Here is a 27,456-nt window from a genome sequence, read left to right as displayed (position 1 = left end):
GGCGATCTTCCCTGTCACATGCCCCATGTGCGTGCCTTACGCACACGTGTACATGCGCACACATGCTATAAAAACATACATGCTTTATGAATGTATGTAAATGCACACTTTTATACGTGTGTCCACTTCATGATGACATTTAAAACAAAGCTGGATAAAGCAGGGCCAGGAGATATTAACAGAAAGTGCAGGGACTGGGCTCAAGGTGGACCCAGTGGTCAGAGGTGCCGCTGGACAGCCAGCATGTGTGGGCAGAGAAGAGCCGTCTGTGGCTGTCTGGGGAGCAGGGCTCCAGCCAGAGGAGGCCGAGGTGAAGCCCCGGGTTGGGTGAGCGAGGGCTCTGGGTAGGGCCCCTGCCCTGGAGGCTGTGGGGAGAATGGACTGGGGAGGTGGCGACGGGTACAGGGAGGTGACCGCAGTGGCCAGTCTGCCCCCACCTACATGGGGCCTCTCCTCCAGGTCTGTCTCTCCTTTTCTGTCTCTTCTAAGGACAGGGCCACCCTCACCTAGGATGACCCATCTTGACCACCCCTACAGACACTCTGTTCCCAATAAGACCGCATTCCCAGGTTCCCCGGGGCAGAGGAGGGTGGTCAGGACCTAGTGACGTCTTTGAGGGGACACAGTCCAGCCTACCCACCTCCCGCCACTCACACTGCCTGGACAAAGCAAGGGGACACAGACCTGAAGGAGAATCACACCCATTCGGACTCTGCAAGGAGGGGTCCAGATCCCAGGCAGCCACGGTGGGGAGGTCGCTGAGGCACATTTCCAGAACAGGAACTCTGGAGGGAAAGGCCCCAAGGCATTCTAGAAGGCCCAGGAGGCAGGACCCCGACGGTCCAGGGGCTCATGGCCAGGATGGGACTTAATCCCAACACAAGTGAAGCTGTGGAGCATTTGCAGAGGGGAATGTGGCCCCATCTGTTTGGAAAGACCCCCTGGCGGCTCTGGGGAGAGGGAAGTGCAAGAGGCCCCAGGGAAGCTGGGGACATAGTGTTGCAGACAGGAGATGGTTGCCTGGTCCAGCGAGGGAGGGGCACCAGGGATGCAGCCGAACAGAGACCAGCCCAGGTCTCCCAGCCTGCGGCCTGTCGGCTGTGTGTTCACGGGCAAGTGTCCCAGCCCCTCCGGGCCCATCTGCAGAGTGAGGAGGAAGGTCCCCTTCTTGTCACACAGCTGGATGGGACCACCGTGTCTTCCAGGACTTCAGACCAGCCCCCTCCAGTATCCTGGAGACCGAGCAGGCCCCTCCACCAGCCAGCCCTGCCCTCCCCGGTGAGGAACCCCACCCTTACCAGGCAGCCGCCAGCAGTGGGTCTGGAAAGGACTAGGCCTGGGTGCTTGTTGTGGGCGGTCAGGTGACAGGCAGCCACTGGCGCCTCCCACCCGGGAGGGGAGCCTGAACACTTCTGTCCCTCCTGGAACCCAGGCCAGCCTCAGGCCAGGAAGATGCCCGGGCGTGGGCCTGGCACACCCCCACCGTCCCTCAGGCCACAGTGCTCAGCTTGCACTCGGTCTGCAGAGCCTCCCCAGCTGGCCTGCTCTGCAGCCTGCTGTGTGACCTGCGGCACAGGGCATAACCTCTCTGACCCCCACTTTGCCAGTGCAGGGGTTTCCCCCTCCATCAGGGGTTCCAGCAATCCTAGAGCTTTCCAGGGCACCGCAGGCCTTCACCAGACGTGGCGCCAGGAGACCTGAGTTCACATCCTAAGCACCCTAAACCCAGCCCCCTAGTGGGGTGCGGGGTGGGGCACAGTGTCCGTCCTTTCTGTCCACAGTCCTGTCCTGGCGCCTGGCGGGGAGCCTGGGCACAGATGAATGAGTGAGGGAGCCGGTGACCGAACCCATCCCCCCACCGAGGGCACAGCCTGGGGGGCCTCCGCCCACAGGAAGGTCACGGGAGACCAACCACAGCCCCAGTTGCCCCAGCCGCTTCAGCCCACAGTACTTATTTTGTCTTAGGTGACTTTGCTGCCAAAGTTTTAAAATGGGGAGATTTCACTTTAAAACCTGGATTTCTGGCTTTTCCTGAAAAATCAGAGGGCTGCCTCTGTGCTGGATTTCCTGGCTGAGCAGCTGCCCGGCGGGCGGGGCAGGCAGGGCGGGTGCCAGGCGCTCCTGCAGCCGTGGACCCGTCCGCGGGGAGGAGGGTGGGTGCCGGTGGTCTGGCTTCTTCCCCTCCGTGAAGAAACATGTGCTGATGCGGGCAGGGTGCTTGGCACCAAGACACGGAAACGTTTATACTAAGGAAAAGCTCGGTCCAAGGGGAGAAACAGCCAAATCCATGGTGTGTCCAAGAGGATGGGACTGTGCTGAATCGCACACGGCCAGGTGAGCCCAGGGGCTGCCCGACCTGGGGAGGGGCGAGGCAGGAGCAGGGGACAGACCCAGAGGTCTGAAGCCTCCCTTCCCTTTCTCCACCCTCAGGGGGGTTCGGACAGGACAGCGGGTGCGGAGTGAGGGAGCAGCCGTAAATGAGAGGCTGGGCCCGCGCCTTCCGGGAAGGGCCGTCGCTGCCCGTGGGGGCCGGCCGGCAGCCCTTGTGTTTCAGTACCAAGTCGTGTGAGTGAGTGCCTGTCCTGTCGGCCTGCGGCCCCCGCTCCTTGACCCCTGGCTGCATGCCCACCTCGGGGTCTCAGCTGCCCCTTCTGTGCAGAGCTGGTGGGTGCGAGACGCGGCCTCCCTGCCTGGCCCCGGGCGAGATTGCCACGGCGTGTCGTGCCCAGGCAGGGGCGGGTGGCTTGGTGCTGGTGCGGCTCCAGCCAGCGCTGCCTCTGGCTCTGTGGCCTCAGCCTTCCCTTCTGTGGACAGTGGTGCCCCCTGCAGCCGGCCCTGGCTGTGCTCTGGGGACAAATGGGCTGAGGAGGGACCCCAGTCCTGCCCCCTGCCCCACCCCACCATGTTCTAGGAGGGGAGGTGACAGGTGCCATCAGGGGAGGGCTGGCAGGGAGGGTGCAGAGGGGCCTTGGCGAGGCAGGGACCCTGAACTCGGGCAGGGCAGCACAAGGCATGGACGGGGAAGCAGGCTGAGGCTGAGAAGGAGCTTCCAGGCCCCTCAGCCTCAGACACTGGGGCCTCTGGTTCCCTGCACTTGTCACACCTCGAGCCCCTTGACCGTAAATCCCAAGGGTCCCCAGGAGGAAGGAAGGGGCTCCCTGCCTGGTCTCCCCGCTGGCATGCATCCCCCCCAGAAGCCTTGGGGTCTGATGTTCCGTGGCTCTCCAGTGCCCACACTTCACCCCAACACGTTGAGTGCTCCCCACACATGGGCACCTGCGGAGTGGACCTCAGGAGCCTGGAACAGATGTGGCCGACGGTGGCCGGCCTAGCAGGGATAGTGAGAAGGAAGTGTGTGTTCCTCCCCTGCCCCCCGCTGGAGGAGCCCGGAGCCCCCAGAGCGTGGGTGTGATGCTGGGTGGGGAGTGAGTGGCCAGGCGGCAGCTCCTGGGAGACCGACAGGCGGTGGCAGTGATGAGGTCCTCAGGCGGGTCAGGGCCTGTGAGGGAGCAGGACAGAGGGCCGCAAGGCTGCAGGCGGAGGCCGGGGGCCTGCAGGGCCACATCTCCCTCCTGCCCTCCACCCTCTGGAACAGCCAAGCCCAGTGGACACCCTTGGGGAGGGCAGCCTCCCGCCCCTGGGACCAGGGGCTCTGTGGAGCCAAGCCACTGCAGCCAGAGGCCCACAGCCACCCCGATCAGTCCCTCCTGAGCTCCGATCACCCACCACAGCGAGGGCACCCGGGGGAGGCTTCTCAGAGGGGCTTGGTGAGCCAGGTCTGGAGCGCTTGAAGCCCAACTGCCCAGAGACGGCTGAGGCCGCACTGTCAGAGGACAGGCTCGCAGGAACGCGAGGGGACAGTCCTTTCCTGGACCACCGCCTGCTGTGTGGCCATGGCTGGTCCCGTCTAGACACCAGGATGATGGCAGACGTCCCTCGCCACCGAGGAAGACCCTGGAGCAGCTGGGACCCGCAGTGGGACTCCAGCCCCCCGGGTCCTCTCAGGACACAACCCAGCTTGTCCGCAGATGACAAGGCGACAGGAGAGTGGCCAGAGCGAAGCACCCACCCCCCTAGCACGGAGGAGCCCGGGCCCCTACACACCAAGTCTCGGTTTCCTCATCTGTAAATTGGGTTGAGTGCCTACCTGCTTACCATGGGTGGAGCCATGAGCCCAGTGGGCATCAGGCATCCCATTGGACCAATTGCCCGGGCTCCCCACCTGACACAGCCCCCCACAACTTCCGATGCAGCAGATCCCCGAGTGTCCAGGGCCCCCCACCTGGCTGCTGCCCAGTGGGCTTCACTAACCCTCTGGTTCTGAGGAATGAAATCATAATCACTTTTAATTGAGAAAGGAGGCTGATAGGATTCTGAACTTGACAGGACAGTAATTAACGCAGCCATGGAAGCTCATTAATCTTGTCGCTCAGGAGACAGCTCATTAAAGCCCGCCATCCCTGCATCCCCACCAAGCACAGTGACCTCTACACAGGCCCCTGCTTCTCACGGGGAGGCCCCACGTGGGGCGACATGGTTGCTTCCAAAAACCAGAAGGCTTCCAAGCTCTGTTTGGGGGTCTCAGGCACAGGGGGGAATTCCAAGGTTGTGTCCCAGTTCATTTACCTCCCTCAGCCTCAGCTTCCTCTCCTGTAAAATAGGTCTGATGTATACTCCACCCCCGGAGAAGGCAATGGCACCCCACTCCAGTACTCTTGCCTGGAAAATCCCATGGATGGAGGAGCCTGGTAGGCTGCAGTCCATGGGGTCGATAGAGTCGGACACAACTGAGCGACTTCACTTTCACTTTTCACTTTCATGCATTGGAGAAGGAAATGGCAACCCACTCCAGTGTTCTTGCCTGGAGAATCCCAGGGACTGGGAAGCCTGGTGGGCTGCCGTCTATGGGGTCGCACAGAGTCGGACACGACTGAAGTGACTTAGCAGCATACTCCACCCCAGGCTGGCTGGCAGGTGAGATGACGGCCCGGGGGCCCCTGTCCTGAGGCCTTGAAGAGCCAGGAGCAAGCCCAGCCCAGGGAGGCCCATTGAACATGCAAAACAGGCCCGATGCATTCCGGGGTCCCAGCCCCCCTCTGCAGCCTGGTCCCAGCTCTCTGTCACATGTCAGGGTCACAGGGTGTCCAAGCTTCCCAGGCACACTCTGGCCCCAGCCCAGGCTTCAGACCGAGACTCGGCCTCTGGGCGCTGGTCCTTGGCCTACCCTGGACCAAGGGTTCTGAAAGCCCGTCTCTCACGTGAGGCCCATGGAGAGGAGAGGGTGTGGACAGAGCCCCTCCAGGCACCGACGCTGTGACGACAGTGCCCGCGGACTCCGTGTCACAGGGTTGACAGAGGACTGGCAATGTTTATAACCAAGAGTCGCATATGGATGACTGGAGGGTCGATTGGAGGCAAGGATGGAGACAACCTTTCCGACAAAATCAAAACTGCCCAGAGCCTTGAACACCCTTCAGCCTCCAGGGTGTCCCGGCATGGCCGCGAGCCCGGGCTCCAGGGCCCACTGAGGCTGGGGACCTCGGGTGGGGGACAGTGGTGTCAGACGACAGGGGTTCAAGTCTCTGAGAGAGGATGACCACTCTGGACAGAGCCCGAGAGGCCCGAGTCTGCAGCCATGCTGGGGGCCAGGTCCACCCTGGGGCCCGAGCCACCCCACCCTCTGGGTCCCTCGGAGCGCCTCCTTCTCTTGCACCCTTACCTTTCTGGGGGATGGGAGGGTCCCTGTGTAGCTGGAGCTCCCAGACAAGGGCAGGCCCGGGGTCTGCGGGGGCTTTTTCAGAACCACTACACATTTGGAGCGATGTCACCCTTCCCTTCTCCAGGAGGCCAGGAGCTGGGCCTCCTCTGGCCCCCCCAGATTCTGTTATTGGCTGATTCAAGTGTCCCTGGGCTGCCGCCCTCCCAGTCTCTGCTGCTATGTGGCCGTGGGCAAGCTCCCCCTCTCTCTGAGCTGCCATTGCACAAGGTGCTCCCAGGGGTCCTTGTGCTGGAGTTCTGGGGCCAAGCTGCCCCCAGGTCCTGCCCTGTTCAGCATGGCTTTCAAGGTGGCCTCATGGAGCCCCGGCCACTGTCTCTCGTGCTTGTAGCCCTGCCGCCCTCCCTGCCCTGACCAGCCTGGCCTGGACGAGCTGCCTCTCGGCTCTGGGATGGTCGGCACTCGCTCCATTTGCCTGGAACTCGGGTGGGAGTTTCCCAGGGCCGCTGAGCCCCAGTATGCTCCTGCAGACAGGACCCCAGCAGTCTTCTCAGTGGGGGGCGGACACAGCAAGGCCAGGCAAGGCGTGGCCAGAGTTCCCTGGGCAGAGCTTGGTACACTGTTAAATTCTAGGGTGTAAGACCTGCTCCTAAAACACCATCCTCACCAACAAACGTTCCTGGACCCAAGCACTACTTGGAGAGATGGGGAGCCCAAGGGTGCTGTCTGTGCACCTCCACCCCTTCCTCCCCCCAGCAACTCCCCACCTGCTGGCTGCTGCACAGAGAACATCCCCAAGGGCCCGTCTACAAATGAGGGCCAGAAGCAGAGGGCAGGCAGCCCTGCACGACCCTGGGAGGAGTGTAGGGGCATGCGTGTGGTGTGAGCGTGTGCATGTGTGCATATATGCATGCGTGTGTGCAAATCTGTGTGTGAGGGTGTGTCCCCATGTCTGTGGACTCACCTGCCTGTGGGTGCCCGTGGGCCCACGCATATGCAGCTGTATGCTGCACACCCCCTGGTGGCCCCCCAGACCCGGAGCCCCAGGTGAGGGCTGGGCTCCAGGGTCCGCAATGCATGTTTCATCCTGTTCCGTGACATTGTGCTTAGGTGGATGGGGGTGCGCCCGCTAACAGTGACCACAGCGCTCCCGGAGGTGCCTGGCGAGGTCAGCTGGTGGACTGGGCAGACCCGGCTTCTCTGCCACCGGGCTGGCCCCTGGGGGTATTGCAGAGGGGCAGACAGTGGGGCCTGAGCACCATGGCCTGGGCATCCATCAGGCAGCCTGCTTGCGGAGACGTGTGGTGTGGCAGAGGCAGACGGCAGGGGGAAATCATGTTCCCTGAGAGATTGACAGATGGGCCTCGGGGCAGAGGATTCCTGGCACAGGTGGCCTTGGAGCTGGACCAGAAGGAGGGAAGGAGGGACACCCCCAAGGGCCTGGCCCATGCAGGGGTCTAAGCAGCCTGGCATGCGGCAACACAGAGGGTGGCAGGGGCGAGTAGGTACCAGGGAGGGTGGCGGCAGATGATAGCAGAGGGCAGAGGGGCAGGAGGGTCCAGGCAGCCTGTGTAGCACTCTTGACAGGTGGGCACTGAAGCAGGTGCTCAGGGATGACGGCACGAGATCCCCCGTGGCCCTGGGCAGTGCTGAGGGCTCCTGCCCCGGTCCCGGTGTCCTGACCTCTGCAGACCATGCGCCTGTCTTCCTCTCGAGTCTCTGGCCCTTTCCTGCTCAGCCTGTGCGCCAGTATGGTCCCTCCCATCCTGCAGTTTGGGCACCAAGGTCCTTGGAGAACTGCTGGTGTCCAAAGAGCACCAGTCAGCACGGGCGTCAGGGGTGACCCTTCTCGGGAGTGGTGGCCAGTCCTGGAAACTTTGATTTCCGGCGGCTCTCCTGAAGCCGGGCAGTCAGCTGTGCCAGCAAGCGCGTCCGGATCCACACGGGCCCTTGGGATGCGCCAGATGAGGCACTGCGGTCCGGCAGCTGAGGCCAGGGGGCGGCTTCTCGGGCAGAGCCAGGCGTGGACAGATAGCCCTCATCTCTTCCCACATCCACCCTGCCCCAAACCGTTCTGCACCCCCTGCTCCATCCTCCTTCCAGGCCCTGCTTGGACTTCCAGGGCTCCCAGCACCGTCAGAGTTAAGGCCCTAGTTCTGCGTCATGTCCAGAGTGTGGCCATGTGATGTCAGCAGGCTGTGGGACTTGTTCTAGGAGGAATCGGCCAAGAACTAAGTCGGGATCCTTTTCACACCCCCCGAATATGGGTCTCAGGGGAACAGGAGGGATGGAGGCATTCACAGCTTCCATGGGCAATGGGTCCCGCCTTTCAGCACGAACCCCCGGCAGCCCCGCGGCCGCCTCCCTGTCAATTGTGAAGACATCGTTTTCTCCCCACATGCTCCTCTTATCTGCCTCCTGTTAAAGGATCTCAAATATGCACCCCGATAAGGTGGAACGCACCCCCGCTTCCCGGTCCCATCCAACACCAGCCTCCACTTTTCCCCAAAGTAATTAAGATAAATGCAGCTGATAATTTGCCCAGGATTCTTAAACAGACCCTCGGGCCGTATCTCAGATATAATTTTACCTGCTAAGGTTTATCTGAGTGCTCGGGTAACAGATAGTTTTTAAGCAAAGCGGCAGCTTTTGAAGCAAAAGGAAAGGGGAATGTTTGTAAAATAAATGTCACAAGGAGCCGCTGCGGCAGCCCCTCCGTGCGGGCTGTGCCAACCGAGACCCCGCCTCATCTGGGCCGGCCACCCTGCTCCGCTCGCTGCCCAGGATTCGGAACCCTTTGTGGGGCTGGCCAGGAAGGGGGCTGGGCTGGGCATGGAGGGGGCACAAGAGAGCGGCCCGTGGGGGAGGCTGGCAGGGGGTGGTTGTGGGGCGGTGCCCAAGGCTGTGCCCCTCATGCTTTTCCAGCCTTGCTAGTCAGGGATGACCTGGAGCGGAGACCCTGCCCGGTTGAGCTGACGTGCAGGGTGTCCATCGGGGAGCAGGCCGGCGGCGGGGGGCTGGTCCAAGCCACGGGCCAGCAGTGGTGCAGGCACAGGTCAGCCAGGCGGCAGGGCCAGTGTCCAGGGAGGCGCAGCTCAGGGCACTTGGCCTGGACGGGCAGCCAGAGGCGGGCAGGGGTCTATAAAGGGGCCCGGGTTGTGCCTCCCAGGGGGGCATTGTGTGGGGGTGGCAGAGGGTGGAAGGGGACACGGGGGTGGGGACAGGGTCCTACTCCAGGCTCTGCCTTAGACAGCCCAGTCTCCTGGAAGCCTCAGTTTCCCCGTCTACACCTGGTCAGGCTGGACCCTGGCTGCCCATCACAGCCTGGTCCACCTAGCAGCACCTACATCTTGCCTCCTGATCGGTGTCTAGGAAAGGGGGTTGCCTAGGGGGTGTATGTCCACGGCATCCCTGATCCGCCAGAAGACCCCCACTGGCTGCCCCCTCGCCAGCCTGCTCGCCACCCCAGCCCCACCGCGCCTCCCAGCTGGGGGACCCATCCCCCACGCCATACCTGAAGGACCCTTACCCACGGCCTGGCCACACATGGCCAAGGGTCACCTCCTTGGAGGGGCTTCTTAGACCCCTGTGCCTGCTACCCTCAGCCAGACCCCGCTCCCTCCCTCCGCCCTGGTCACACCGGCCGCTACAAGCTCCTCCCGAAAGATGTCACACCGTGCTGCCCTCACCACATGGGGACTGACCCCCTCTGCAAACCTCTGTTCCCACCTGTAACAAGAGTAAGCACTGGCCACAAAGGGCAGCCATGAGGTCAAGGCGGTGTCCACACGGTCCTCTGCGGTCATTGCCGTTGCCTCTGCACCATCCCTAAAGCTGCCAGCTCCTCAGGGAGGGACAGATGATGCAGGAGAGGGGGACAGCTGCCCAGCCTGCCCCGCCCACACCTGCTCCCCATGCCTGTCCAGTCACCCAGTGCCCGGCCAGCAGAGGCCACACACAGGCACCGCCAGGCCAAGGCCAGGATGGAGCAAGTGTGCAGCCTACCCTCACAACTCGTCCAATGCTGACCGCTTCCCAAGGGCACTGGGGGCCAGGGACCCAGCCAGGACAGGACAAGGGGACGAAAGGGCAGATGCCTCTACCCCACCTCACCGTGGGCCTTGCCCCTCGCAGGTAGAAACCAGAAGAGGCCAGGTTCCTGCCTGTTTAGGAGGTGCAGCCCCACCCCGACAAGAGAAACATCCTAACAGGGGAGTTAAACACGCCCACCTCTGGGCAGGTCGGCAGCAGGGAGACTGAGGAGACCACAGGGCCACAGCCAAGTCTACTGCCGGCCAGAGGTCCCGAGTCACAGAAGATGGGAGCCCGGGCGGCCTGAGAGGTCAGCAGCCCCAGCCCCTCGAAACTGAGGCCGGAGGGCCCAGGGAGCTGGGCCAGGGAGGGGAGCCGGGGCACAGAGCTCTGACCCAGCAGGGCCATCTGTGCTGAGCTGTCCAGACACCCGGTGTTGGGGGACAGCCCCCCAGTGAGGGCTCCCAAGATCATTCCTGCTTCACCGGTGGACACACACATAACTGAAAGGGCAATTCTTGGAAGAGGGAGGCTGGAGAGGAGCCTGGAGGAGCAGTGACTTCATTCAGAGCCAGCGTCTGCGGGCTTAGTGTGTGCGGTTCTGTCCAGCCTCCAGGCCTCAAGCCTTTGAGGCCAGAGCTGTGATCACCCCATTTTATAGCCAGAAGTGCTAGAGCCAGGATTCAAGTCCAGACCCTGCTGACCCCGCTGCCAATGGTCTCCCTTTAGAAGTGAGTAGGAATTGGGAGGGTGGGGGAGGAGGCGGGGGCATCTGGGCAGGGGCACTGCTTAGACAAAGGCCTGAGAGGGTCTGGGGGAGTGGGCAGGAGTGGACAGGAGGGCCCAGATCAAGGACGAGAGGCCAGAGCTAAAACGGGGCAGGTTGAAAGGAGAGCTGAGGGCAGAGGGTCAGGAGCAGAGCCTGGACTCCCTGCTGGGGCCTGGGGTCCATGGAGAGGGAGTACTGGAGGGCAGGGGCCCAGGCTTGCAGCGGGACACCCCTCACCAGGAGCTGCCACCCACACCCAGCTGGAGCCAGCCAGCACCACTGTGGGCTTGAGTTACCCAGAGGCTGGGGCCAGGTGGTGTTTCTGAGTGAAAAGGAGATGCCTGCACTCCTGGAGTTCCCGGGGGCAGGCCAGGGTCTGGGGGATTGGATCTCCCCACTTCAAAGGGGCCCCAGGCCTGCTGAAACCCACACCGGCCAGAACCAGGGGGCTTTGCCAAGAGCCTGGGCAGGGATGGGAACCCAAGACCGGGCATGCGCTGCCCCCTGCCTGCCCCACTGTCTGAGCACCCAGGACGGGCCGTCAAATCCTTGAAGGGGCAGCCAGTCTGGGGTGCCCTGAGTGCTGAAGGCAGAATATGGGGCCCATTAGCTCTGCCCACAGGCCCGCACGTGGAGGCAGGGCCACCTCAGGAAGAGAGGGGCCCTGAGGTGGGGCCGAAGTGCAGAGATACTCGGTCCTGCACAGGGCAAGCATAGTCCCGGAGGTCTGCCTCGCACCGCCCCACGTTCACTGCATGCTGTGTGACTTGGACAAGTCACATGACCTCTCTGAGCCTCAGTTTCCTCATCTGTGGTTCCTGTTGATGTTTCACAGCAGAGTCAGTCACTCACCACTGTGTGACAGATGCCTGACCTAGTGTCTGATCTCTGAATGAATGGAGTGAGTGACGGAATGAAGGAGTGAGTGAATGAATGAATGAGTGACTGAATGAATCAGTGAGTGAGTGAGTGAGTGAATGGGAAGCTGCAGGGAAGATCTCTGCCTCCTGTAGGCCCTCCCCAGGACTTGGCCTGCCCCACTCCAGGCAAGGGCACGCTTTCCGCCCTGTGATGCCAGAAATCTCCACATCTCGGGGGGGATGCGAGTCAGCACAACCACCAAGAGTTGTCCTAGTAGTTCGCTAATGCTGAGTGACAGACAGCAGCTTGAAATCTAAGGGTTTCTGTGGGTCTGGAATTTGGGCAGGTATTCTTTTCATCAGCCGCCAGTCGCCACGTCCAGCCCCTGTTGAAGGGGAGGGACTTGGGCTCCACCTTTTGGAGGGAGAAGGATCAAAGCATTGTGGTTTCAACATTTGGCCAAATGTTGAAACCACAACAGTGGTTACCTGACAGTGTCTTTAGATCACAAGTGCGTTTGCCCTTGACCGTGCTGTTTCTTCTTTGGGTTTGTTCTGCTGGCCTCCTTACACATGTTCATTGCTTTACTACTTACAAAGGCCCAGAGAGGGCAACCCAGCATCCGTCCACCCAGAAGGGTCTGGGTGTAGGCTTAGCTGTTCCGCAGAATGTTCTATAGCCGTGTGTTGGTAGAAAGGTGGATAGACAGATATCAGCCAGGAGTTGCTCTATGGGGTGCTGTGGAGGTACCACCAAGGTTCACTGTTAAATGCAAAAAGGGAGGCACAGTGTATGCAGTGGACTATCTCTTGTTGAAGAAAGCGAGGAGATGGAAATATTTATTTACATTTGCTGGTATTTGCATCAAGAAACTCTGGAAAGAAACACAAGAAGCTGCTTCCTGTGCTGACCCAGCAAGGCAGGGAAAGAGCGTCCGTGGGCTGGGGGTAGAGATGGGGGCATTGTGGAGACCTCTCACTTCAGACTCTCGAACCACAGGAACCTGTGATCTATGCACATGAAATACCACGACAAGCAATGTAAAATCACTCTTAACCCAGTGCAAAGGCCACCAGCTGACCCCGGCCCTGCAGCCTAGCCCCGCCCCTGCCCCACCAGGGCTGGGGGTCCCCCGAGCTCACCCAGCTCCCCACGGCCCTGCCCTCAGTGACTTTCCAGAGGCTCTGCAGGCTCCATGCTCCCTGGCCAGCTTCCCCTGGGGCTCTCAGTCCCCAGCCAAGCACCAGAGCGATGCTGACATGCTCCCCATTTTCTTTGCAGCCAAGAAATCCCCACCTACAAGGAAGCTGTGCAGCAACCCAGCTGAAGGCCGACTTCCAGGTATGTAGAGGGGATGGCCAGCGTGGACACCGGAGCTGCCCGGCCCCCACCTGCCCCACTGCCCCGTCTCCTTCATCTTGCTCGCTTACTCGGGCAGTGCATCTCACCCATAACTCAGGGGTGATGATAACGCTCTGACCTCTCGAGCCACTGAGAGGATGAGAGGAGTGATGGGAAGCACTCCATGCCCTGGCCCACAGCAGAGCCCACGGGACCTCAGGGCTCTGTTCTGCCATCATTATCTGTTCAGCACACGGCACCCAGAAGCCCTGCCCCCAAGGGCTCTCAGCCCTTGGAGCCCTTGGAAGGGGAGCTGAGGACTCACCTGGGGCAATGCAGCCCAGAGCAGGGGGGAGGCCTCCACCTTGGAGGGAGGACCTCCCCAGTAGGCAGGACTGGCCTGGCTAGGGAAGGGGCAGGTGGGCAACATGATGCCCTCTGCTGTCCAGCACCTGGACCATACCCCCTGAGTCGAGGAGTCCCTGCCCTGACCTCAGAGCTGGCGGCTGACCTCCCTGGACTGCCCCAAGAAAGCCAAGGAAATAAGTGAGGCAACCAGCCAGCCCCAGGCTTCCTCTGAGAATGAGACACCCAGAGCCACTGGGGTGGGAGTGGGGTCATGGGGTCACAGAGACAAGAAGGGGGCCTGGGGCTCCCCTCACACAGCATCTCCCTGCACTCCAGAAGCTCAGTGTTCGGGGTGGGGCTTTTCTCCAGAGGCCTGTGGATTAAACTCATAATTTCCAAGTGTCTCTTGGTACCTCACGCTGAGCTTCGCGTGAGGGTCATGAGCACACGGCAGACATGTTTGCCCCAAACAGCAGGTCAACTCAGGGCCCAGGAAAAGGAGCCATCACCTTCCGGAGGCTGGGTGTCCGCTGCAGGGGCTGCGGGTGGGAGCCTCGGCCAGACGTGCCCTCTGTCCTTCCTGGCTGTCTGCCCTGCCATCCGGTGCCCATTACCCCCACCATGGGGCCTCTGCAGGTCTGGGAGCCATGTGCCACATGGGGCCTTCATGCTCAGGGCCCGGCTGGCGCCCATCAGGGCTGCTCGGGGGTGGCCAGGGTCTTCCCACACCTCCGGCCCCCAGCAGCATTCGCTCTCTTTTCCTTCTTCCTCCCCACCTCCAGCCCACCGCCACCCACTAAGCCCTCTCCTCAGTCTAGCAGGAGCTCATTTTCCCTCATCTCTTTAGGGACCATCAGAGCCAAGCTGCCATCCCTAAAAGGGAAGGCTGTGTGCCCACCACTTCTGCTCTAGCCTGCCACACCACTACGGGAGCCACAGAGGCCACTGTCCCCCACTTACTCTGTCCTTTCCTTGCAGACTCCAGTCAGGACCATGCAAGAAGGCTTCTCCAGGGCTCCTCGAGGGGCCAGGATGGCTGCCCAGCCCGCTTTCTGCGGCCCTCCTCGGACCACAGCATCCTCCTAGCGCCCAGGACGGAGGGGCCATGCCTGGGGAGCAGCCCCTCGGAACGCCACCCCCAACCATGACCGGAGACCTGCAGCCCTGCCCGGCGGCCAGTGGCACGGGAGGCCCCCTGCGGCCCCCCGGAGAGATCAGTGCCCTGGCCAACAGGACCACCAAGGCCATGGGGAGCAGGGCCCAGGCCACGGACGACCCCAAGGCCCAGGTGCAGCAGGCTGGGAAAGGGCTGACCGAGGCCCCTCTCCCCAGAGCGCAGGCCCTGAGCAGCGTCCCCAGCAAGGGCAGCAGCCCCCAAACCCCAGCGGGAAGCAACCTCATGCAGGCTCATGTCCGGCGGGCAGGCAGGGTGGCTGGCAGCCCTCAGCAGCTCTACAGTCTGAACATCGCCAGCACAAGGCCCAAACCCGCCCTGGATGGGAAGACCCCTGAGAGCCTGCAGCCCGAGGACCTCCGGCCTCTAAACGCAGAAGCGCCCCCAAGCCAAGGGACCAGAGCCGGTCTCAGGCCCGGCCATCCCAGGGCCGAGGCCTCCCCTGCCCCGGAGGAGCTCAGCTTCCAAAAGTGCTTCCAGGAGACCCCCTCCAGCTTTACCTCCACCAACTATACCTCACCGAGTGCCACCCCCGGGCCCCCGCCCCTCAGGGCCCCCCAGAGCAGGGGCACCAGCCCCTGTCGGCCAGCCTCCTACCTGGAATTCCAGGCCAGTGGGGCTGACGCCTGGCCTCCCCCAGCTGAGAACAGCTTCCCAGGTGCTAGTTTTGGGGTCCCCCCAACTGAGCCGGAGCCCTTTCCCGAAGGCGGCAGCCCCGGGGTGGCGGCCTTTCAGTACCCCTTCCCGGAGCTGCACGGGGCTGGCCGGAGACCCTTCCCGGAGGACACGGCCGGGCCCAAGTACCCCGAACGGGCACTGGTGCTTGCCTTCCACCAGCCTCGGGGGGCATGGCCAGAGGCGGTGGGCACGGGCCCGGCCTACCCCCTGGCTGCCCGCCCAGCCCGCCCGCCCCCACCCTGCTACTCCAGCCGACCCGGCAGCCTCGAGGCCCCCAGCGACCTTGGCGGTGTGCCCCCTCCCCCTAGTGCTGCTCCCCCGGCCCCCAAGCCCTTCTCGGAGAGCACAGCCACCTTCCAGGATGGTTTGCACGAGAACATGACCAAAGTGCTCCCTGAGAGACCTCCTTCTGCCCACGAAGGGCTGGGGAGCCCCAGGGGGCCCCCAAACTCCCTGTCCCAGAGGCAGTTTCCCGGGCAGGCCTATGGAAGCCCTGGAGCCAGTGGGGTGGGCACCAGCCCAGGGCCTCGGGACACAGAGCTGGCCGCCTCAGGGCCCCCCACCGCCAGACTGCCCCCGCTGTGGGACCCCGCTCCAGCCCCTTACCCTCCGCCTCCCCTCGGTCCCCCAGCCACCACGTTCTTCGAAGCCCAGCCCAGCCCAGGCCAGCGGCTCAGCCTGCCCCAGAGCCCCCCGCTGCCCTGGCCCCAGGTGCTCCCGGCCACCGGGCCCAGCCCCCACCAAATGGAGATGCTGAACCGGCTGCCCTTCCCCCCAGGGGCCCCTGAGTGGCAGGGGGGCAGCCAGGGAGCCCTGGGTGCTGTGGGCAAGACACCCGGGCCGGGTGAGAAGCTGGCCGTCCTGAGAAACAGCCCAGGCCAGCACGGCAGTGGCTCCCCTGGCCTGTTTGCCTACAACGGGCTGAAGGACCCAGGAGCCCAGCCCCTGTTCTTTGGGGCAGCCCAGCCCCAGGCCTCACCCCGGGGACCCCCTGGCCTGCCCCCGCCCAGGGTGGTGGGAGCCTCCCCCAGTGAGTCCCCGCTGCCCTCGCCAGCCACCCACACGGCCAGCAGCACCTGCTCGTCACTCTCCCCACTGTCCAGCAGCCCAGCCAACCCCAGCTCAGACGAGAGCCAGGTGCCCGGGCCGCTTGTGCCCTCTGCCTTCTTCCACCCAGCCCCTCACCCTCAGGAAGCTGGCAGCCCCTTCCCGTCCCCTGAGCCCTCGCACAGCCTCCCCATCCACTACCAGCCAGAGCCAGCTAAGACCTTCCCTTTCCCCACAGAGGGGCTGGAGGAAACCCCGTTCCCCAGCTCGGGGCTCCAGGCGGGCAGTGCGGGCCTGGAGGGCTTCCCCCAGGGGCCACCCCCCTACTCCGCCCACCACTTCCCCCTCAGCAGCGCCAGCCTGGACCAGCTGGACGTGCTGCTCACCTGCAGGCAGTGTGACCGGAACTACAGCAGCCTGGCCGCCTTCCTGGGCCACCGGCAGTTCTGTGGCCTGCTGCCAGCCAGGGCCCAGGACAGCCACCAGCAGCCCCCGGGGCTCCCCGCGCCCCCCAGAGTGCCAGCTGGCAGGACCCCAAGCCCGCTCAGCCATGCCAGGACAGCTCCCTTCCTGCTGGGCGGAGACCTCCGGCCTGATGGCAGAGACGACCCCCTGAGGACGAGCTTCCTGCCTGGCCCCACCGCCACCCCCTTCCCACTCCCCACAGGGGACCTGGACCTGGAGGACGCTGCCAAGCTGGACAGCCTCATCACGGAGGCGCTCAATGGCCTGGAGTACCAGTCTGACAACCCCGAAATCGACAGCAGCTTCATTGACGTCTTCACCGACGAGGAACCTTCCGGCCCCAAGGGCTCCGCTGCCGGGCAGCCGCCCAAGGCCAGGCTGGGGGCGACACCAGAGAACAAAGCCCCAGCCCCAGCCCTGCCCCCAGCAGTGGATGTCCCGCTGGAGACCCAGCCCCGCCAGCCCGGGGATGGGGGCAACCCGGCCGGCCCCAGGCCCAAAACCCGCTCCCTGGGCCCAGCACCTGCAGAGACAGATGGGGCCAGCCTGGCTGGCCAGCAGAGGAGAGGAAAGCGGTTCAAGTTGTTCCGGAAAGAGCTGGACACGGTTAACACCACCAAGAGGCCTGGCAGGGGCTCCAGGGCCACCCGCCTGAGGCCACGGAGGAAAGGCCGGGCTGAGGCCCGCCCGCGGGATCTCAGAACCCAGGCCCCCAAGAGCCACACAGACCCCGGGGGCCGGGCCCCGCTGGTGGAGACCAGGAGCTCCCGGCGCCTCCGACTGTCCCCCGGCCAGGACTGCAGGCGGAGGCGGGCGCGGGGCGGCACCTGGAGCAAGGAGCTCATCCACAAGATCGTGCAGCAGAAGAACCGGGCAGGCGGGCGCGGCCCGGCCCCGGGCGCCGCAGACGGCGGGCCCCAGCACTGCGACTGCGCCGCCTCCGAGTCTGAGGAGGAGGACGGACCACGGCCCCCTGGCTCCCGCTTCAGAGGCCGGCCCCGCCCCAGCGGCCGGCGATGGCGCCGGGGCGAGAAGAGGAAGGAAGTGGACTTGACCCCAGGCGTCAGAGAGGACGGGCAGCAGCAGAAGCCCAGGAAGGTGGTGAAGCAGGAGGCTGCAAGGTCCAGGGGCTACCTGGGCCCCGAGGAGCCGGGCAGGCCTGGGCCAGGCCCCAGCCAGAGTCCCGGGGCCCAGGGCCCATCGCATGGCCCAGAGGCTGGAGTGGACCTGGAGGAGAAGGGCCCCCAGCATCTCCTGCGGGATCTCATCGGCACCAAGACTGTAGAGGAGAGCCATCCGCCTCCAGGCTTCCCTCAAGACACTGAGACCCCTGAAGTCGTTGACGGCCTTCCCCCTGATGCCACGGAACTTCACAAGGAGGCTCCGGGCTCCTCTCCAGCTCCCTGCAGGGGAGGCGGCCCCTGCCCCTCAGCCCCAGAGCTACCGCAGCTCCACGGGGAGGACGCAGGGCTGCCCCTCGCAAGCTCACCCACATTGGGTGCACGTCGGTGCTTGGAGCCAGTCGCCTCCCAGGACAGAGAGGACCCGCCTGCCTCTCCATCCGGAGAATCACTGGTGCCTGTCGCTAACGCTGTCCATATGGTCCACTTGGACCCCAGCACCCTCTTTGTGAAGACCCCTGGTCTTGGAGAGTCCATAGAGGCTCCAGCTGCCAGAAAGGGGCCTAAGCCCTACAGCAGCCCCCACAGTGAGCTGTTCCTTGGACCCAAAGACCTGGCCGGCTGTTTCCACGAAGACCTGGGCTCCCGGTCCTCAGCCCCAGACAGCCCACTAGCCATTAGGGCACACCTCTGCCAGGATAACCACGATGCCAGTTCCCCAGAGCCAAAGCCGCCCAGGAGCCCGCCCTACACAGGCATCACAGACCCAGGCAGAGGCCAGTCGGCACTGGCCTTGGAGCCCACGCCCCTCCCCTTGGGGCTGCCCAGGGACAACTTCGACCCGCCGCCCTATGGCAGCCTCTCTGGGCGTGGGGACACCCCTGCACTGCGTGCGTGTGCTGCTCTTCCCCCAAGGAAACCCCAGCTAGACCCACCGTACCCCTCGTTTCTGCCTGAAAGGGACTGGTCCCTGCTGGAGGAAGTGTCCCCGGTGCCGCCTGGCCACCCAGGCCTTTTTCCCGGCCTCTCGGCGGAAAAGACTTTGAGTCAGCAGTGTCCCAGTGAAGGGCCTGTGGCTGCCAGCCTCAGCGCTCTGCCCACCAGGTCTGTCGAGTGTAGCACTGCCAGTACCAGCGACCTGTCCGAGGAGGAGCTGGAGATCAAACGGCTGGTCACGGAACTGGAGAGTCAGCTGCAGAGCAGAGGCCCACAGGGGGCCCGGGGAGAGCCATGCAGGGCCAGCAACACTGCTCCCCGGGATTCAAGTCCACACGGGGAGGGGGTGGACACCAGAGGGGATGCCCTGGCGAGCCCCCAGGAGGAGTGGCCCTCACCCTTGGCCCCCAGCACCCACAAGGACATGGTTCCTCAGGGTCCTTCCAGCCCCATGGGGGCCAGCCTCAGTTTCCAATCAGTGCAGAAAGCCAGAGTCCCGAAGACAAGGCTCCCCAGGGCTGAAGGGGGCCAAAGGGCCCGCCAGGAAGTCTGCGTACCGGACCCCATGTCAGATGTGGGGAGTTTAGCAAAGTGCAGCCCAAGCCTGGAACCTTCGCTTCCTAAGGGTCACGGGGCCCCTGGAACACAACATAGCCAAGGCCTCCCGCTGCTCCTTCCCCGCCCACCAAGAGGGGGGGTTTCCCCGGGACCCCACAAAGCACCTGGGCCCTGTCAGGATCCTCTGGAGCTGGAGGCATTCAGCAGCCCCACTGCCCATCTAGCACCTGGCTTGGCATATCGGGGTGCCGAGCTTCTGCCTCTGGGCACCACCCCACCTTCTGCTGCCATTCATAGCAGTGCCCCCAGGGGACACTCTGTGAGCAGCACAGGTGAGCCAGGAGGAACAGAGCTCCTGCCCGCTGTCACAGCGGGCCCTGTCCCTGAGGGCAAGGAGGAGTTTGTGCCAGTGGGAGTCTCTCCAAGTTGTGCCTCCATACCCAACCCCAGCCCGGGCGGGAGGCTCCAGAACCCAGCCTCCAGCCCACTTCATCAGCTGCAGCTCCTGGTGGCCAGAGCGGCTGAGAGGGGAGATGATGCCCGGGGCTCAAGAGTGACCCCCACTGCTGATGCCCAGAGCCCTCTGCACAGCAACCCCTCAGATGTGGGAGGCGATGGCAAGGAAGGAGAGACAGTGGCCCACAGCCCTGCCCTGGGCTCCCTGGGAGACGTGCAGATGACCACTGTGGCCAGACATCAGCTGGAGCCAGACGAAGATGGACATGTAGGTACACATGGCCAGGCCAGGAAGCCCAGGGGCCAAGCCGAAGCCGGACACCTGCAGCCAGGCGACCAAGGGAGGCCAGGGGGACCGGACAGCTGCACCACAGCCAGTGCCGACCCTGAAACCACACCAGCTGGGCTGGTCGGGGCTGCAGACCAGCTGGGGGCACAGCTCCAGGGAAGCAGGGTGGCCATGGGCCTTTGCAACAAGGCACAGGCCACCCCAAGCCCCACCTCCTCTGAGGCAGACTCTTCAGTCCCAGCTTTGGTGGCAGCCCACACCCCAGACAGGCCCCGGGACTGGACTCTGGAGGCGGTGGCAGCTGGCCCAGGCCTTAGGAAGCATCTGCTGTTCCCTGGGGAAAGCCCAGAGCCCCCCACCAGGGACCTGGCCAGCCGCACCCCCTCGTCCGCCTCTGCAGCCCCCTCCAATCCCTGCGGCCTGAAGCCCCTACACCAGGAAGGCCCTTCCGCGGCACCTTCAGGGGAGCTCGGGGAACTGCTCCCAGCATCTCCATCCCACAGGGGCGCTGCCAGCTCTCAGCTTCTGTCGGCCTCTTCTCCCACCTGGACACCTCCAGAAGGGGCCGAGCGCAGCCCAGCAACCACATGCACTGTAGCACCCCTGGCAGTGTCCCCCTCTTTGAAGACAAGCCACCATGGCCTCAAGGAAAGCCCGGCTCACCACCCTCTCCTGGGGGACGGCAGCCCCCTGGAAGACCCTCCCAAGGAGCCCAGCTTCGTCAGTGTCATCAGTGCCGCCCATGGAGGGGCCCGCCCTGGAGGTCATGTGTCAAAAACCCTAGAAGCTTCCAGAAAAGAGAGGCCAAGGGACTCCCCTGCCCATGCCACCCCTCCCCACCCAACAACAGTCAGCACCCCGGGAGCGACTGTCAAGGCTGCTGCCCTGCCCAGCGTCCCCATCACAGATGGCCTTGGGGCACTCAGAGGTCCCAGGGCTGAGTGGCCAGACCCCAGGGGAGTTCTGCCCATCACGCACCCAGATGGGGTGCCCACAGGCTCCTCCTCCAAACCCCTAGGCAACAGGGAAGGCCAGGGTGTCACCACTGTGCCCACTGACCCTTCCACACGGGGGGCCATGTGGCCAGATCCCCACACTTGCCAAGAAGGCAAGGCTCTGGCCAGCCTCCGAGGACAGGAGAGCCTGGAGACGCCTGGGGCCAGGCTCCCTGCCATTACCAAGGCGTCCGAGGCTGGCGCCAGGGGTGTGCCAGTGATGTGCCCTCCCACAGAGCTCTGCCCAGGCAGCACAACCAGCGACTCCAGAGCCCACTTCCCCCAATGTGCCCTCCACCAGAGACCCCAGGCAGATGCCCTCAGTCCCCAGGACCTCAGACAGAAGCCGTGTGGCTTTAAAAAGAAGCCGGTGTTCACCGAGAATGGCCACTGGAGGGGCGGAGCCCCCAGTGGGCGGCCGGTGACCTGTGAGGTCTGCTCAGCTTCCTTCCGCTCCGGGCCAGGCCTGAGCCGCCACCGAGCCAGGAAGCATGGGCTGCACAAGGGTGCTACGTCCCAGCCAAGCCCAGCGCCCCAACCTGCTCCCCAGATGTGCCACCGCCCCGGGAAGAAGAGTCGCAGAGCTCTGGGGAAGGAGGAAGCTGGGCGCTTGGTGGGAGACCCCAGCCAGGCCGGGGAGCCGCCCCCTGTTTGTGGCTCTACACCTCCTGAGGATGCCCTGGGTCCCGAGACATCCAAGGGGCTCAGGCAGGGGCTCAGCCTTCTGGGAGCTCCAGGCTGTCCACCAAGCTGGGAGCCACACACCCCAGATACAATCAGGCAAGGAGTGGACGTGAAGCCTGCAGAGCCCAGAAAACAGGACCGGCTGGGGAGGGAAGAGCTCCGACCCAAACAGGCAGAGAAAGGCGGGGGCCAGAGGCGCGGCAGACCACACACAGATTTCCCCAGTGAGTCAGAGGGGAAATCTAACAAGAAAGCTAGGAAGCCCAGAGCGAGAAGGTTCCGGGAGGAGAGCAATCCCCAGGCCCCTGCCAATGTGACTCCAGACAGAAGCTGCTGGAGTCCATCCACCTCTGCTGCCAACTGCTGCCGCCTCTCACCCAAGACAGAGCAAGAGACCAAGGCCACGCAGTTGTCTCCTGCGGCCATGGACCTGGAGGAGACACCTGCACAGAAGCCACCTGGGGACTGGGTGGCCTGTTCAAGGATGGTGGAGGGAGCGCCTCCAGGGGAAGGGCCAGGGGAGCAGAAGGCAGCCCTGGCAGGAGGGTGTGGGGGACCCAGAGAGACCAGGACATCTGGCATCTGTGAAGAGCCACTGAGGGTGACTGGGGCTAAGCCTGCAGGGGACAGCAGAGAGGCTGACAGCAGATTGGGGCACAGTGTCTTGGAGGAGCATGGGCTCCCCCGGGGCCCCCCTGAGACTCGTGGTTCTGAAGCAGGTGGCACCATCAGCAGTCCTTGCTCCCAGGCCCCCCTGCACAGCCCAGCAGAGGGGGTCCCAGAGCAGGAGGGCACGGCCCCTAAACCTCCCAGCCCGGAGCGCGGGGACCCTCTGAGCTTGTTGGATGATGAGGCCTCTTTCTCCCAGCTCTTCCCCCTGGGAGACCGCTTGGCTCGGAAGAAGAACCCCCGTGTCTATGGGAAGCGCTGTAAAAAATCGAAGCCCCCACCCCGGGTGGAGCCCAGTGGCCAGGTAGGGGGCAGTGTCACTCTGCCCTCTGCCCGCCTGCCCACAGACCTAAGCGACTCTGGCTCGCTCTGCCTGTCCCATGAGGACCCATGGGGTGATGAGGCCACCGATCTGCCTGAGTCCTTCCTCCTGGAGGGCTTCCTCAACAGCAAGGTTCCAGGCATTGACCCCTGGGCCCCAGGCCCCAGCCTGTGGGCCCTAGAGCCCCACCTGGAGACGAAGCCCTGCCGCGCCGAGGACCATCCGTCGGAAAACATCCCCAAGTTACACATGGTCCCGGCAGCTTGGCGAGGCCTGGAACTTCAGGCCCCGGAGGACGAGGTTACCTCTTCTCTAGGAGATGCGAGCCCTGAGCCCCCCAACCTGGAGCGAGAGCACTACGACGGCGGGGTGCCCAGGAGTGCCGCGGACCTGGAGATGCTCGGCACCAAACTGGAGCTACAGGACCTGAGCTTCCTGGGACCCTGTGAAGACCCTGTGGGTCTCCCCAGCACCAGCTTCTTGGATGTCAAGGCTACGGCAGGTTCCCAAGGCCCACGAAGCAGGACGGAGGAGGCGGACGGGGCAAGAAAGGCCGCAGGCGAAGGCCAGCATGCCAAGGCCAGGAGAGCATCCTACAAGTGCAGGGTGTGTTTCCAGCGCTTCCACGGCCTGGGCGAGCTGGACCTGCACAAGCTGGCCCACAGCCCCTCCCCTCCCCCCACCTGCTACATGTGCGTGGAGCGCAGGTTCGGCTCCCGGGAGCTGCTCCGGGAGCACCTGCTGGAGAAGCACGTGCAGAGCAAGGCGGGGCTGTGGGCCTGCGGCATGTGCCTGCGGGAGGTGGCCGACGTCTGGATGTACAACGAGCACCTGCGGGAACACGCCGTGCGCTTCGCCCGCAAGGGGCAGGCGCGGCGGTCACTGGAGGACCTGCCCGCATGCTGGGAGGGCGGCGGCGTGGTCACGCACTTCCTGAGCGGCATCGCGGGGCAGGCCTCCAGATCCCACCGAGGCAAGCGCTCCGTCGCCGGCAAGGTAGGTGGGGGCTGCGCAGAGTCGTCGGGGCCGAACGCGGGAGCCAGGAAGGCGTTGCCTAGGGAGCGGCCGAGGCCCCAGGCCCGCAGTCGCGGCTGCGACGCAGTCGGCGCCTCGGCGCAGGGCAGCCCGTCCGCCTGCGCGCGCCCCGCCCCAGCCGGCGGCGCGTCCCCCGAAGCTCATCCCCACGGCGAGCCCCCGCTCCCGGCCGTCCCGGTGCACCAGGACTGCAAGGATCCGGCCCGCGACTGCCACCACTGCGGGAAGCGGTTCCCCAAGCCCTTCAAGCTGCAGCGCCACCTGGCGGTGCACAGCCCGCAGCGCGTCTACCTGTGCCCGCAGTGCCCGCGCGTCTACCCGGAGCACCAGGAGCTGCGCGCGCACCTGGGCAGTGAGCACGGGGTGAGCGGGGAGCTGGAGCTGGCGCACACGCCGCTGTACGCCTGCGAGCTCTGCGCCAACGTCACGCACATCAGCAAGCGGTCCTTCGTCTGCAGCTCCTGCAACTACACCTTCGCCAAAAAGGAGCAGTTCGACCGGCACATGGACAAACACCGGAGGAAAGGGCAGCAGCCCTTCACATTCCGCGGCGTGAGGAGGCCCGGAGCCCCCGGGCGGAAGGCTTCTGCCCGAGAGGGCACGCTGCCTAGCAAACGGCGCAGGGTGGCCGCTCCCGGCAGCCCCGCCAGGTCCAGCACGGACGGGCCTCTGTCCCAGGGCAGCAGCCCCACCCCGAATGAGGGGTCCCTCCCAGCCCTGCTCCAGCCCTGCCCAGAGGCAGCTCCCAGCATCACCGCCGGGCAGCCCGGGACTCCAGAGAGGCCCATAGACCCTCTAGGCCACCAGGAGCTCCTGCCCCCATCCTTGTCTCCTTTTCCAGCGGCCTCGGCTGGTGGCAAAGATGGTCACAAGCCGGACCAGGCCCTGGAGAGCTCCGAGGATGAGGCCTCCCCAGGCAGCCCTGAGCACCTCCTCCAGAAGGCTTTCCCGCTGGGAGGCTCTCTACCCCGGCTGGGGGCCGCAGACCACGAGGTAGAGGAAAAGAGGGCAGCTGGCCCGCTCTCAGGGAAACACAGGACCCCAAGTGCACCTGGAAAATGTGCCCCTGACCATCACCCAGAAGCCCCCTCTCTGCTCTGGAAGGAGAAGCAGGTGTCCACGTGTCTCTTGGTGCCTGCAGGGGCAACAGGGGGCCCCTCCCACAGAGGCAGTGCCCCCAAGCCTAGGGGCTGTGGGAGTTTATCAAAGGACAGGTCAAGCTCATCCACCCCCAACAAAGCACCCAAGATCCCAGGACAACTGAAGAAGGCGGTAGCCAGCCCAGTGCCCGGAGAACTCCCCCGTGGCACTGAGGAGAGGCTGAAGCCCACCGCCCTCAAAGCCAAGCCAGGCTTCCAGGGTGCTGGAGGCCCCCGGCAGGGCACCAAGGCAGTGGGCGGCAGCCAGCCCCAGCCAGCCAGCGGGCGGCTCCAAAGCGAGACAGCCACCACCCCAGCCAAGCCCGACTGCCCAGGCCAGGGCCCCGCCCCAGACAAGGCCCTCCCTCGAGCCCTAGCCAAAGGCTACCCCAAGGGGCCAAGGGAAGCTGGTGGCCAGGGGCTGCGAGGGAGCCTGGGCCCCAGGGAGGACGCAGACAGCAGTGAGAAGAAGAGAAAAGGCCGGGCCCCGGAGCCAGCCAGGAGCGAAGGTGTGGGGAGCCTGGGCAAAGGCCCCTCAGCCCCTGACAAACCCCCCCGGGCCCCCCGGAAGCAGGCAACTCCCAGCCGTGTGATCCCCGCCAAGCCCAAACCCAAGCCCAAGTCCAGTAGCCAGAACAGCTCGATGCTCCCTCAGCCCTCAGAGGTGCAGAAGCGGGAGCCCAGCCATGCCCACGGGGACCTCAGATGCAGCAAGGAGGGGCTGAGCAAGGCCCTCCCCCAGACAAGACCTCTACACAGGCCCCCCAGGAAGGGTGGGGCTCTCCACAGTGCAGAACCCCCTAACCCCCGGGCCTGCCGCACAGCCGAGTCCCAGAGCCACCTCCTCAGCCAGCTGTTCGGTCAGAGACTAACCAGTTTCAAGATCCCTTTGAAAAAGGACTCTTCTGAGTAATTTATAGGAGCCAGCAAGTGCCTGGGAGTGGGATTGGGGATGAACTCGCAAATGGGGGACCCTGGTCTTTTTTGAGGAGCTCCAGTCGTCTGAGAGTTGTCTGGTGGCCACATCTTAATTCATCTGATGTACCATGAAAATACTCAGACTTTAGTGTTAGAGCTGCAACTCTGATGCCTTGAGCAGAGCCTGGGGTGGACAGCAATCCCTTTCTAGCTGGTAGGTGAGGGTGAGGGCTGGGCCAGCTGCAGCCTCTTTGAGGCCATGCAGCTGTTTATCCAGTACCAAGAAGTTAAGGAGAGAGTGGCTCATCCCCCCAGCCCCATTTGCCCCACAGTTAAGGCCCAGTATGCCACAGAACCCCTCGGTTTGAAGGTTTCCACAGGGCCCCCCAACCCTTGTCATCTAACAAGAAGTAAGTTGAGGCAGCCACCAGTCAGATGGTGGCAGCTTCCATCTTAGAGTCGTTGCTGCTGTTGCTGGAATTCCAAAGCGACCCTAGAAATCAGATGGGGGCCAAAGAGCCATCTCTGAGCTGCCCAGCCCTACAGAGCACAACAGGCCTCTGACCACAGGGTTGTGCCAGCCACTGTCCGTGCTGCTGACAGAAAAGCTGGTTTCTAGTGCACCTTGACCCCTGGTCCTCCATCTCCACCCCCACCACCTCCACCCCAGCCTCCGCAGTTGCCCTCTCTAGAGCCTGCCTCCTACACAGAGCTCTCTGCTGCAAGTATGAGCAATTTTACTCTGAAGTTTCTGGTGCTATTTTCATGTAATGTGAATATAGGCTTCCTTGATTTGTTTTACCTGGGGGATGGGGTCGGACCAAGAGGTGCTAGGGGACATGCAGGCTGCCCAAGGCACCAGCGGCCCAAGAAGCCCTGACTGGCTCCAAGCCGCCTGCGTGCGGCTCCAGCCCCGCAGTCAGGTCGGAGCAGCCAGATGGGACCCTCAAGGCCGGCTCATGCACTGACCCGACCCAGGGGCCGGCACACATGTCCTTTTTACAGAACCGTGTCTTCACGGGGGCAGGAGGTGGGGAGAGGCTACCTTCTGTCCTTAGGTGTCTCTGAGGTTTGTGGTTTGTTTTGTTCTGTTTCTTCATTTTAACCTTAGGTACAGTGTGTATGTCAAAAGTTCTAATTTTGATATTTTGAAAGAGACCAAATCAAGCCCAAACTGCCTTTTTTTGTAGAAGGTGTGTGTGCCACTCAGAGTGCCTCTTTAGTGCTGATGAATAAACCCGGGGGGGGGCTCTGAGGTTGTACTGTAAAAACCGTAGCAATCCGTGCTGTCAAATATATGCCCACTGTTGTCACAGGGTGCCTCCGCCGTGGCCTCTGTCCTCCCGCCAGCCCCACCCTGCTGCCCCACCGAGCTGCCACCCTCGTCCTGCCCCAGGGTCACCTGGCCCTGCAGAGCCTACTGGTAGGGCAGCGGTCCCACCAGGTCCCAGACCTGTTTACCCGGCGAAGATAACACCTCAGTGCTGTGGGCCCCTCTGGGTTAGGGAATCGGAGGGCAGCAGAGACAGCAGGGGGCACCAGACCCAGAGACCTTCCCCCACTACAGGCTCTGACCCCTAGGGACCCTGAGTCCTGAAGATGCCTCCAGAGACCCCTGTGTCTGGGACAAGTACTTGGAGGGCAGCAGATCCCTGTCCGGTCCCTGACAGCTGCCCAGGCTTGGTGGGGGCAGAGTGGGGGTGCCTCTCTCAGAGCAGGCCCCCAACCACACCTGCTGGACAGTGGGAGGGGAGCCACGCCATCCACAGGGAGACAGGTCCTGCACATGGCGCAGGGACCACCTTGCCCACAGCCCCACCCACCCCACCACTCCCCTTGTCCCACCAGGCCCTGGCCCCGCACTTCCATCCACCAGGGACACCCTGCCCAGGTCCTTGCCCTC

General features: G+C 63.9%; 1 protein-coding gene across 2 annotated transcripts in view; it reads left to right on the top strand.

The window, feature by feature from the left end:
* The window catches only part of ZNF469 (zinc finger protein 469), a 249,479-nt gene extending 222,608 nt beyond the window's left edge, over window positions 1-26,871 (top strand). Inside the window, exons 4-5 of one of the 2 annotated variants that reach the window (XM_027513833.1) lie at window positions 12,660-12,719; window positions 14,046-26,871. In XM_027513833.1, coding sequence (XP_027369634.1) covers window positions 14,173-25,548 — 11,376 coding nt within the window. In that variant the 5' untranslated portion in view covers window positions 12,660-12,719; window positions 14,046-14,172 and the 3' untranslated portion in view covers window positions 25,549-26,871. Of the gene's footprint in view, window positions 1-12,067; window positions 12,720-14,045 lie in introns of those variants that run through there. The other variant, XM_027513835.1, reaches the window with a different exon arrangement.
* The last annotated feature ends 585 nt before the right edge of the window (window positions 26,872-27,456 follow it).

The sequence above is a fragment of the Bos indicus x Bos taurus genome, chromosome 18, assembly GCF_003369695.1.
Source record: "Bos indicus x Bos taurus breed Angus x Brahman F1 hybrid chromosome 18, Bos_hybrid_MaternalHap_v2.0, whole genome shotgun sequence".
Lineage (NCBI taxonomy): Eukaryota > Metazoa > Chordata > Mammalia > Artiodactyla > Bovidae > Bos > Bos indicus x Bos taurus.
Note: the sequence above shows the minus strand (reverse complement) of the source record. Positions and strands in the feature narration are given on the sequence as shown.